Below are 12,491 nucleotides of genomic sequence, written 5' to 3' on the forward strand. Positions count from 1 at the left end.
AGGTAATTCTCTCCTAAAAAAAAACAAACCCAAAACACCCACTTCTGTCAAAAAATGCTGCACTGTTGAAATCTGAACTTTAAAAAACCAGTTCAACGTTGCCAAAACCTTGTTTAGAAAAAAAAATCAGGGAGGGTGATGAAAGAAGGGGAATGCGTTCCAACAACATCAAAGCATTCTCTTCTATGTTGTTAAAATATTTTTTTATCTTGAAACACAAACTTTTTGTGCTGACATATTTCTTTTTGCATGACAGAAATAATTTTGAAAATTAAAAAAAAAACCCAATGCAATAGAAAACCCCCACAGAACTGAACACTGACCAAAACAGCTTCCTTTGCTACTCCACTGTCTAATTTCATTTCTCTGGAAAATTTTGGAACTTCAGGCCTTGTTCCAAAGTGGAACAAAACACGTTCTGAAATCACAAAATGCTTTGTGGAAAAGAACACTAACCCGCTGACAGAGCTATTGTTTGCAAATGCAGGTGGACCTCCAGAGAGAATCAGGAGGCCCCAGCCTTCTGCTGCACAAACTAGATAAGCTCATAAGGAACATGAGGGGAATCACTTCATTTGTTTCACTGCTTTCTGCATTGGAAGGAAAGAGAGAGGTTAGTTCTTTCCTAAGGACACCCTAGGGTATCACCAGAGATAGAAAGAAAAAAGAAGGAAAAAATTATTTATTGGTAAATCTTAATCTCTAAAAGTAAAGTGAGAGGGAGGAAGGAGATGATTCTACTAAAATTCATATTAAAGAAAAACAAAAACAAACAAACAAAAAAACCCCCAACCAAACAAAAAAAAAAAAAAAAAAAAAACCAGCAAAACAGCCAAATATGAAAAACACTGTGCAATATTCCCTCTGTCCTGTTCCTGCCTGCACATTCTCCAGCCTATTCTGGACACACACACATCGGCTGAGATTCTTCTCCCATTCTTTATCATTATAAAAAAATAATAAAAAGTCATTTTTGTTTAGTTTTCAGATATTGAAGTTATTTGTATGCTACCCTCCAGCTGCCCCCAATACCATAGGGCAACTGCATAAGACACTGCAAGATTTTTAATTTCTCAGATGTGCTTATAGAAAGTATGAGCCAGGACAGCCACCTGATAACACAGCAGCTTCCAGGCAGTAGTGTTTCCACTTATAGTTTGCAAAAGTCTAGAAGCATGCAGTATACACATAGGGAGCCCACAGATGGTAAGAAAAGTCAGTCAGTTCATTTGTGCCATGAACATTGGAGAGGTGATTCTATAAAGGATTCAGCACTTGAACACTAAACTCTACACCAAGAAGCAGAAAATAAAGGATTTCATTCTTGAATAAAGACTGGTTTCTTCAACCTTTCCAGAAGCATTAGGGATGTAAAAGAAGCTTTTCAGGATTTCAGATGTGAAATATTAAATAAAACGAAAGGAAGAAAAAAACCCACCATCCTCCAACTGTTCCTACAAAAACACAACTGTTAGTTGTTACTGATGCCTGCTTTAGTTTTATAGTAACAAGAGTATTTATATGAAGGCGGATGTTTAAAAGCCTGCAGTCTTCTTCCCACTTGCATAATTCAGCCATCAGCGCCGGTGAAACCAGGGTTACATTAAAAATAAGTTACTGTAACTTTTCCTTCGGCATCCCAGCTCAAAAAGTAACACTCACGGCTTTCTAAGAAAAGAAACTTCATGTTACAAAGAGCTCTCAAAGCTATGATGGATGAGCCGCAGGCCAGAGCTCCGAGTGCCGCTCCGCCGTCAGCGTTCATGCAATCACAGTGTGTTTGTCCAAGCTCCAGCTGCTGATCATATCTGGCCAGCGACTCAAACGCACAGCCTGCCTGAGCTAAAAATGTGTCCAATTATCCGGTGACAGATGGTCTTTCCCGGGCTACCCTTACCTCGCGTAATTCCAGCCTCTGAGCGACAGCTTCCAGGCACTCCTGCCCCGTGCTCTCCACGGACAGGGTGCACTCGATCACGTTGCTGTCCAGCAGACGGATCCTGGTCACAAAGCAGTTCTTGCTCAGGACATTGTAGCGCCTGGTCCGTCGCAGTTTCAGCCCGAAAGGCATGGCTGGAGGCCTGCAGGGTCGCCCCTTCCCCGGGCTCTTCCCAGAGCTATCAGCACGCTTGTCGGCCCGCCTCGAAGGCTTCTTCAGCCGGCACTACTCTCCTCCAGAAATGGAGGTAGCTGTCCATTCCTGGGGCGAGCTCCAAGGGATTCCTGAAAAATACACACGGGTAAGTAGTCGGAAGCGTTAAACAAGATGTTCCTGAGGTTCGGTTGGGAAAAAAAAAAAGTTTAAGAGTCACGTTTAAAACCATAAAATAAACACCTCAACGCACAGGATTGCCAGGCACTTAGCACATATCCCAAATGAATACCTTATACAACAAATCTTCCGAAATGCTGTTTTGGCGCTGAATTTAAAGCACGGATTTAATTGCAAAGCCGTTCTTTGAGAGGCTCAGTACAAACAGCAACTCTACAGGGCACTCATCCAGAGGTGCTAACTCTCCCACCATTACCCCCACCACAGGGGTCTATAACATAATCTTCGAGTTTTCATGCCCTCGGGCCAGCTTTGAAAACCAGTTTCAGAAGCTAAGGAATAGAGGCATTGAAAAGAGGTGAGATCCTGAAAGAAGAAAAGCTGGCTGCAGTCCGCAGGAAATGCGGGCACTCAGCACCTCCGAAAAAAAAAAAAAAAAAAAAAAAAAATCAAACCTAAAATATGCATGTGAAAAGCAAGAAGCATCCGAGCCATTTCAGAGGAGCCTCCTCGGAGGCAATGCCTCGCATTTTGCTTGGCTTCCAGCTCCGAAGCAATTCGCAGCCCACCCTTCTGGGCGGAATGAGTACACGGCAGGAACGCGGCTGCCAGAGACCGGGGCAACACCGAGTGGGAGGGAGAGAACACATCTTCTAGATACTGTTTCTAACTAGTACTCCTAAAATTTATCAGGGACATACGCAACTGCTGAGCCAAAACACAAAGCAGATAGAAGAACTAGAGATACAGATGTAATGACATTTAAGAAGTTATGATCCTCAGCAGCAAGAGCTCTTAAAGCGAAACAAACCAAAAAAGTTCAGTTCAGGGCAGGTTGAAGCTAAACTAAAACAAAACATTGGCACTGACACAACCAGCTCTAAAATGCCACTTTCCGTGTACTGAGAGGAATGAAGCAAATAGCAAATTACTTGCTACCAGGTCTTCCTGGTTTTGTTTGAATATTCTGGAGCAAAAACTAGAGGAACACTAATGGTGGCATTTAAGAGTCCCTGCCTCTTAACCAATAGTACTGCAAATGAAAAACTAGATCCCACTTCCTTACTTCTTAAGAGAAGCAAGGGAAGGCACTGCCAGCAGAGTACGCATCATTTGAATGCATCAGCTGAGTGTGACATTTCAAATAGAGAGTACATTGCCCACACATATCCCTTGGCACAGAACTGCATGAATCAGTTATTTCCGATTTTTACTGATTTAGTTGCTATGGAGATTATTAAAAGCTGTCCGATTGACTACAGTGTTTTATCATCACACTAGAAAAATAACTATCACATTTTTACACAAAGTGTACTTTCCAAAGCCGGTATAACTTGACATTTCTTAGGGAGTTAGAGCAACACAAACAAAACAAGTTTTAAAAAAGCCCCACACAAACAGAAAACCACTGGTTAGGTGTGTGACTAGACTGGTAGTCTACCAGCATCACCAGAGAGAAACCTAGAGACTGAGAAGGAGCACTGCAACTTGACTGAAATGCAAACAAACCTATCAAATTAGCTGCTGTGGCTTAATCTCCCATTTTTAGCTTTCATGGGAACAGACATAATGTATTGTTTTCACATAATTGCATGAGAGTGCAGGTACACCTTGTATGCTCTAAGATCAGGAGCCATCAAAGACATATAAACTCATCCTCACAACAATCTGAGGCAGAGACGTGTTACCCAAGACTCACAGAAAAGGAATTGAAGCAAACATTCACCAGCTTGTCCAACACTGCTCAGGAGAATGGCTGCAGACCTAAACCATGCAGGACAGGCTACTGCTTTACCCCCTGGCCAACTACTTGCCAAGTACCTTGCTGAGCAACCTATCTGAAACTAATGAATCTGAAAAGTGGGAAGAATGAAAGGAAATTACAGAGAGGGAAGGGTGTGGAGGGCTACAACTTATCAAGAACAGCATTTTTGTTCAGTCTCTGGCTTCACAGATTATTTCAAGCTGGACACATGGATAGTTCTACCTAGCCAATTCAATTTCAAAAAAAGACTTTTATTGTTCATTAATGTTAGTTGCACGCATTTCCTTGCAGAGCATGAACCATTCTCTGTACAGTAATTATACAGTTAGCAGTAGCCTAAGGATGAAATCAATGTTAGTTTAAAAAACCCAAGTGTTTGGCCTTGCTGAACAGGTACAGCTACAGCTGCACAAGCCATCCCAGAAGGCGTGTGCATCAACACGCTGCTCTGGAATGAACCACCAGCTCCTGTATTGGATTGGGCATTAATTGCTCTAAGTTGTATCATATACTCAGGTAAACAAGACCAGTATTTCCCTTGCTTTTCAAAAGCAGTAAAGGAACAGGAGTTTTCCCTTAGTTCTGCTGAGCACAATCAGCCAGCACCTTTTTCTCAAGGCGCAGATGCACAAGTGTGTTAATGGATGCATTTTGTGTAATACGGATTGGGTTACTTTTTCATTTAACTTAAATACGTACATGAATGCCCAATGACATCTCTCTCACATGAAAGGTCACACTTAAACTAGTTTCCAGTTAAAGAATTAAATGGGATGACAAGGCTGGAATCACTTAGAAACAGAGTTCAGATTGGCCCAGCCTGTAAAAACTATTCATTCTCAAATCAATGCAAGTGTCTGAGTTTTCTGTTTACACATATTCTGACGGCTGACCAGCTTCTCACTGGGTTGTCTGCTAAGGTTACTAAGTAAGATCTCAAAGACCAGTCACTTACAGGCACCTAAAGGTAAACTAGGTTCTTCAGTGTTTGCATCATCTTAAAAGCATCAGGAGCATGAATTTTTACTCATGGTTATTTTGCAAATGACTGAAAAAAAGATGCCACTGAGAGACAGAAGTGTTTTGGTCTTCCAAATGAAGGATTATTCCATTACCAGATCTCCTTTCCTCATTTAAAGTTGCCTGGGAGAAGCAATGTCCCTAACAAAGTCATCCCAACTGTGCAGGCATTCACAACACTCCCCTCCTCAAACTCACACTTCCACTTGAAACAAAACCAAAGCAGTGAAATTAATGCAAGCTTATAAACAACTTATCAGCTAACTATGAACATGTTCTAATGTTAACGAAGGATTTCTATTAAGAGTATTTCAGGTGTGAAAGGGAGACACAACATCTTTTAAACTGACATTTTCAATTAAGAATTTATTTTTCTGAAATAGAAATTACACTGGGCTCCTTTGGGTACTTAATGTCTTTTTTTTGTGTGTGTGTATCAATTGCTCTCTGCAAATTGAGCTCATTCTAAGAAGTATGCTGAATTAAACAAGGTTCTTAAGAGCATAAGCTTTGGAATTTAAACATTCTGCTAAGTGGAAATTCCTTATGTTTAAAGCACCTACTCTGTAGGCCTACAAAACACACAAAAAACCTTAAAATCCTTCAACCATTTCCCAGAAAACAGCTACTAAAAAAAAAAAGTATCCTAAATGCAGTTTCATCAATATGAAGACAAAGAGATACAATATCTTTACGAATTCCTGATAAAACTTAATACACCCCTGCTTCATCGGACCAAGAAAAAACTGAACAATGAGACAGTTCCTTTGCTATCAGACATTGGAATCGGACTTTTATGGTATTTACTTGAAAAAGCCATATGGAAAAGTCAATGGCCGTGGAATGGGGAAGACCAAAAATGGAAAAACAGAATAAAGAATGAAAACAAATTTAAAATTTGACACGGAATAAAACTAAACCTTTAATCCACGATCTCATGCCAAGCACAACACAAGTTCTCCTAAGAGGCCTCACTAGCAAAAAGCTTAAAGAAAGCCACGTACAGCTCAGCTCAAGACACTCTTACCTATCTCTTTCTCTACTTGTGACCAACGAGAAACATCTCTATTTGCCTAGAAGCCTTTACCAGCACACTGTGCAAAGGCAGCAGACACAGAGGTATGCATCTCTCCAAATATATTTGATTCCTCCACAGCTCCACTGCATCCTGAAAGGGCAGAGAGGAGTCACCCTTTCTCATTGAAAAAAATCCTTCTCTGTACAGAAGGGGTTTCAAGAAGTACCATTCCCCCAGTGTTCAATCACAGAATACTGCTGTTCATATGCCAAAACTTAGGAGGGAAAAAAGGCGTAACTCATACAACCAAGGATGTCTTGCAAGCACAATGCTGGGGACCAAACAAACATCTTCAAGATGACATAGCTATAATGGTTTAGGGAGGAAAAGGCTAATCCATTAGTGCTAACTACCTATTAGTGATATTAGCAACTATCCTTCACTGGCCAATCCTGCGTGAAGAACTAGGTCAGATTAACACTGTGATATGCAGCATAAAACTGTTTCTGATTTTTAAGAAAACTTTGTTAGCTTCTGCATAGAATAGAAACTCTCCTTATGAATTTCAATTACCTGATGCAGAAAAAAATTTGTGCTTTTCCAAACCAGTAATTTTCTTGGCTTTTTGTTTTATGAGACATTATAGTGAAACCAGGTCAAACCACCACTACACAAAAAGTAAATGAAATAATATTTTACATGTTTTCCAAACCTAAAACCAAAAGAAGCCGGAAATACAAAAAATTCTTCCTTAGCTCTCCCAAAGTCAGCTGGGGCTGGCAAAATTTTTAAAAGACAAACTGAAGGGACCAAGGGAAGCTGAGCTGCTTGGTGTGTCATGAGGATGGGGCCACACGGCAGAAGCTGCTTTGTGAGGTGAAGAGCACTGCTCCAGTCACTCTGCATTCTCCTGCTTTCTTGAATTTATTTGAAGGTCAGAAGTGAAGAAAAGCTTATAAATAATTAAGGCAAGTATAACTATCAGGACATTTCCAAGTACGTGACTCTCTCCTCTATTACAGACAACAGGTACAGACAGTACTACAGTCAAAGGACCATAAAAAATGAATAAATATCATCTGATTTGAAATGCACTTAAAGCAGAACACTTTCCTTCACTTTGTTTGCTTTTTGTACGTAATTTCTGAAACTCCAGGAAGAGAGCAATTATGTCAAACTGCAGCCTGTATTTACCAACAGAGCCTGGCAGCCCTCCAGCATTCCTGGCACTGCAGGAGCAGCAGCACACCTAACTGAAGTATGTAACCCTGGGCTGGGCAGAGACCGCAGCATGGCACAGCAGCTGCAAGTGGTGTGCTGGCCTGCAGTTTTAGGGAAGATTAAAAATAACAGTGCATGGGAGACGAGGTCTGACACAATCCATTTCTATCTAGCTGAGTTGTCTAGAGGAAGAGATCTCTCTCCCTGTGAAACAGCTTTCTCTCCCTTGAGTGCTCTCATGGGAGAGTTTCATGCAGGCAGAGGACAGCAAGGAACATTTCTGTGCCTAACAAGGTGTCTGTATCCCACACAGTTAAGGGCAGAAGTCCCATAAAGCCTGATAAACTCTCAGGAGTCAAATTCATCTCTGGACAGATGAAAAGGGGTTTTAACCCTTACATAATAACAAGTCTTCTGCTGCACAGCCACTGTCTTCAACCACTTGTTTATACAGTCCCTGGCGAGACATAGGCCTCATCCTCAGGCATTTAAATCCCCTTAAAAATTCTTGCAGGCAGGAATTTAAATATTTCCCTAATCCAAACAGTAATAAAACTATTAACACTCTCACCTCTACATTCTGGAAAAGGAGTCAAATTACAATTTCATTTGACTTTTAAAACCAGTATTCTATGCAAAACTTTTAGAGTCTGTAAGTATCTGGAGATCCCACACCCGTGCGCACGAACAGATGCCAAGGCTTCTCCAGGACGCTGAACTCAGAAGACAACTGCTACTGTTACTACTACTGTGAGTCATCAGACAATACACAGCAGCCAAACATCAAAAAAACATCTCAGTTAGCACTTTTACTTTCCCAATCCAATCACAGCTTTCCCTTTTCCAGGAAAACTTGCTCTCTCCATCAGATCTACCACTGCTTTAACAGATCTTATTTGATCTAAATTGTGTGTTTTCACTGTATCCAACTTGGTCAGCTTCTGGTTTCAGTAGTCCAAATAAAACATCTAGAGAGGTTTAAATAAAGTGAAAATAACAACTTCAGTTCAAGCCAGTTAGAATTCTGCCCTTTCTGCTCCTTTGTGGCAGTACCCAAGAGAGTATATACTCAATAATTCTGAAGCATGTAGAGATTAGTACATGCACCATTTGTTATTCCCTCATCTCTCCCCTGCTAAAGTAGCACACTTTTGGTGTAAACACACCCTTTTTGTGTATCCACAGAACTATGCAGTTTTGTGGGTACAAATCTGTCAAGCAAGGCCTAAGTCCTCTTCTGTGACAAGATCCACAGGTAACAGGTATTTCAATAGGTTCTAGTAAGTCTGTGACCAACAAAGCTCCCATCAAAGACAAGGTGTGAACTTCCCAAACTGCAAATTAGCACCTTATCCATTATTTCCTTACTTATCACTCCAGAATACCCACCTCAGTGGTCTTTCTAAGGCAGTTGCTGATGGAGGGCTTTTTGAGGTAGTCTAAGCATTCAAGTTAGGAATAATATCTGCATAAAGTGACAAATCTACATGACACTTGCATTGCCATTGTGATCAGCTTTAGTCCACATCATATCAGTAACAAGGTGGAGTTACCACTACCCCTTCGTGTTCTAAAGCTAAAAAATAAAACAAAAACAACCTACCAAGTCAAAATGCCAGACTCCAGTACTTTTCCCTTCCAAAGAGGAAATGCTGCCTGTCCATGCCAGGTGTCTGCAGCAGCTCCACCTCTCTGTCATGGCAGGGTTTAAGTCTGCAGGGTACAGCAGTTAACCATTTACAACCCTCTCACACCTTGGCTATGTTATTGCAAGACCTCAAATTAGACACAGCCAAGAGCCTGGCTGGCACCTGCCCAAGGATGCAGTTTTGTACCTGAGGCAATCTCATTTAAAAGCTCCCTTCTGCCAGGAATGGAGAGAGGTCCTGATCTCTTCTCCCTCCCTTAATTCCAGAGCACATTACAACTTGTCTTGTGCCAGCTCTGAAAATCTACTGGAACCTCCTCCTGTTTTAGCCACTTCACCTCCCTAACTTAGTAAGAGAACATGATCCTTTTCAGCTTGGTTAGTGAGTTTAGATAGCCCACAGCAGAGCCCAGAGTGAGTAGCTCATCTGGCAGAGGGAAGAAAAGAACCACACAGCTCAGAGAAGGAAAAATAAGAGCAATTTTGCCTTAATTGACAGCAGTTGGTCAGGTCAGGAGAGCAGTTTGTTAAATCACAGCTCAAGGAAGGTTCCTGGTCTCAGCAAGCAAAGGAACTCCCCAGAAAACGACCCCATTATTTGTGTATTACAAAGCTGTTGGAATCAAAATTGCTTCAAAATTGCTTTATTTGAAATAACCAGTTGATTCAAATAGTGCTCTTTTTTTTTTCTTTTTTTTTTTTTTTTTTTTTTTTTTTTTTTGTCCCCCCACTCCAAAATACAGCGTAAGAGGATTTAATATTACAACATCTCTATATTTTGTACATGGGACAAGCCATTCAGAAGAAGAGAAGCAAGACCAAGATCAGCATTCTGGTATTTTGGCATATCTTTCTTTTAGACCTGGTACAAAAACTGGTCTCTAAGTGCCAGAAAAGGCACAAGGTCCTGCAGCCTAAATTTTAACTGAACTCTTCCTAGCAATCAAAGATCAGGAAAGCCTAACCATTATTGTAAGGGTCAACTACTTAAAATCCATTATAATCAAGTGACTTAAAAATGCCTGAGAATATTTGGCAGGATTCTTCACCTTTTGTCCTTATTTTACCCCTACTAGCTACAATCAGTAGCAACATAGTATTGGCGCCATTTACTTTCTTTCCCTCCTAGTTAGTTAGCTTTCTAAAGGTTTGCAACTCCTTCAGACTTCCTGGAGCTACAGTGAGTTTTAAAGGGTTACATTTCCTGCTAAATGTGATTGATGGGCATGCAAAAACATTATAAAAACAATGAATGATACTCTCAGTAAAAAACCACAGAAAAACTTCTTACAGCATGTTTCATTATTCTCTCACGTTACAAAGGAAGACATGAGTAAAACTAACAAGCTCTGAACACAGGATAATGTGAAGAGCAGAATCAATAGCTCCAAGAGATCCAAGTATCAGATAGGAAGTAAAGTTATATGCCCCAGAGCATTCTCACTAGTTAAACATCTTCTATCACAAACTGCTGCCAGTTGGTGTATAATTTTAAATAATGCAATAAAAACTTATTTTTTAAAAAAGACACAAAAGTCCAAACATCACCTGTCCTGCTTTAATGAGAAGATATCTATCCTCAAGAGGTGGCTGTAGCTTCACATCTGTACTGGGATTTTGGGGGAGCAGTTACAAGAGAGCACTTGGAGATTAGGAAGCAAATAGCCACACAGCTCATGAGACTGAAAGATCTGCCTGCAGCTCATTACATGTCTCTGGTGTCAGAGACTGGAAGCTGCCTACCTGGACTCACAGGATGCTGCTCTTAACTGAGATCCTGCTGGGAAGGTGTGCTACTGCAGTAAAATATGGTTTTATGCATTTAAGTAGGGTGTGATATTTCTGCTCCTGCCTTTCTTCTGATATTTAAATGGCTTATACAAATGTATTTTTATGATTTCTGCTTAGTGTGGTAGTAGTGTAGAACCTTCCATTCTTCTTCATTTTTTAAATATATATATACACCTATCTATATATGGAAGATTGTAAAGTCTTTTAAATAAACAGAAACTGGGAAATCCTGGGTTCTAACTACAGATTTCCAAAATATATCACATTACCTCCAACTCTTGCAAAAGTCAGAAAGGTATTTATTTATCACATAAGGAGGCTGCAACATATTGATTCCTTTGCCCACCAGGAAAGAAAATATTTTCTTAGTATGTATAACTGGGAGAGAGGGGAAAGATCAACAAGAAGCACTGAATTTGCAACATCTCAAATGTTAATGTGGTGGCCATTCTAAACTGCAAATCCTGCCCTTCTCCTTACAGGAACAAAATCTAGTCATGCTCCCACTGATGTTAGTAACAGGACTGGTACCAAGTGAAGCAAGACCTGTGCCTGCAGACTTGCAGTAACAACAAAACTTTATTCAGTTTCTTCAAGTTTAAAACAATGGTCTACTCTCCTGGAGAGGCTCAATTAGTCGCATTCACATTTTAGGTAATGAACAGAGATAATGCAATGGAGGAGAAGTGGCCTCAGGTAAGCAATGAGAGCCAAGCGTGATAGGGTGAAGAAAAAAGAGAAGAGGGAGACAGAAAGAAAAATTAAGTTTAAAAAGCATACACACTGTCAATCCCAAACCACAACCAGGCATATTTAGTTACATAAGTAGATACTTCATACAAGACTGTAACACGAACTTTTAAACTTGCAAGGAAAAAAGCATCTCCACTACTTAATGCATTAAAACATCAATGCTACGAAATGCTGAAAAAATTCCTTCAAGTTGTATCAAAGGAGGATTATATTGTGGGCACATGCATGAAGAAAGCAAATCTATTATCTTTACTGAATATAGGCCTTGATGTAAATCACACTGCCATAGCCTGTGAATAACTGCATTTGTTTCGACAGCAAAACACCTCATCTGAAATACAGAATAGCTGCCGGAAATGAGCTAATGGTACTTTTCTTTCTGTATTAAAGGATTATTTTCCAGTGCCCACTGTGTGGGCTTAAACACTAGACTGAAACAGTCAAAATACTTAGAAGTAAGATTTATGGCTAAAGAGGGGGAGGCTAGGGGGGAGCCTTCTTTGAAGTGGCTGACTTCTTTGACCAGTATCTCAGAATTACAAGGCTACAAAAGACCCCCTCTCTGTGAGCAGCCCCCAACATTCTTCCTTCATCTCTCTGGCAGATCATATTGATAAACACGATTTGAAAACAATTACCTGGGAATCACAGTGCTGGACAGAACACATTAACTGAGACACTATGAACAACAAATGTCTTTATATTTTCTAATAGTTTATAACACCTCAAACGCTATCCATCAGACATCAACGTTAATCCTTCAGCACTACTGCTTTTCAAAAGGTTTCAAATGAGCTTGAAAGAAAAATCAGGAGTTTACTTCCCTAGTATTCCAAAAAGTGTTGCTAATTAAATTGATACAGGAAGAAATTGTACCAACTTTGCACAAAAGTAAAATTTTCCTTTTTTAGCTGCAGCAGTGCTATAATAGACTGGTTTAGACTGGCTGCTTATTTTCTCTAACATATTATTTGTCATAAATTCTACTCAAGAGAACAGCTTT

At 40.2% G+C, this 12,491-nt stretch overlaps 1 protein-coding gene across 6 annotated transcripts in view; it reads right to left on the reverse strand.

Annotated features, from left to right (window-relative positions):
- The window catches only part of PTPN14 (protein tyrosine phosphatase non-receptor type 14), a 110,698-nt gene that overhangs the window by 69,476 nt on the left and 28,731 nt on the right, over positions 1-12,491 (reverse strand). For 3 of the 6 annotated variants that reach the window (XM_086878656.1, XM_086878653.1, XM_086878659.1), the window contains exon 2: positions 1,898-2,223. In XM_086878656.1, coding sequence (XP_086734782.1) covers positions 1,898-2,071 — 174 coding nt within the window. In that variant the 5' untranslated portion in view covers positions 2,072-2,223. The other 3 variants (XM_086878657.1, XM_086878654.1, XM_086878658.1) reach the window with 3 other exon arrangements.

The sequence above is a fragment of the Cyanistes caeruleus genome, chromosome 2 (assembly GCF_971803275.1).
Source record: "Cyanistes caeruleus chromosome 2, bCyaCae1.hap1.1, whole genome shotgun sequence".
NCBI classification, from domain to species: Eukaryota; Metazoa; Chordata; class Aves; order Passeriformes; family Paridae; genus Cyanistes; species Cyanistes caeruleus.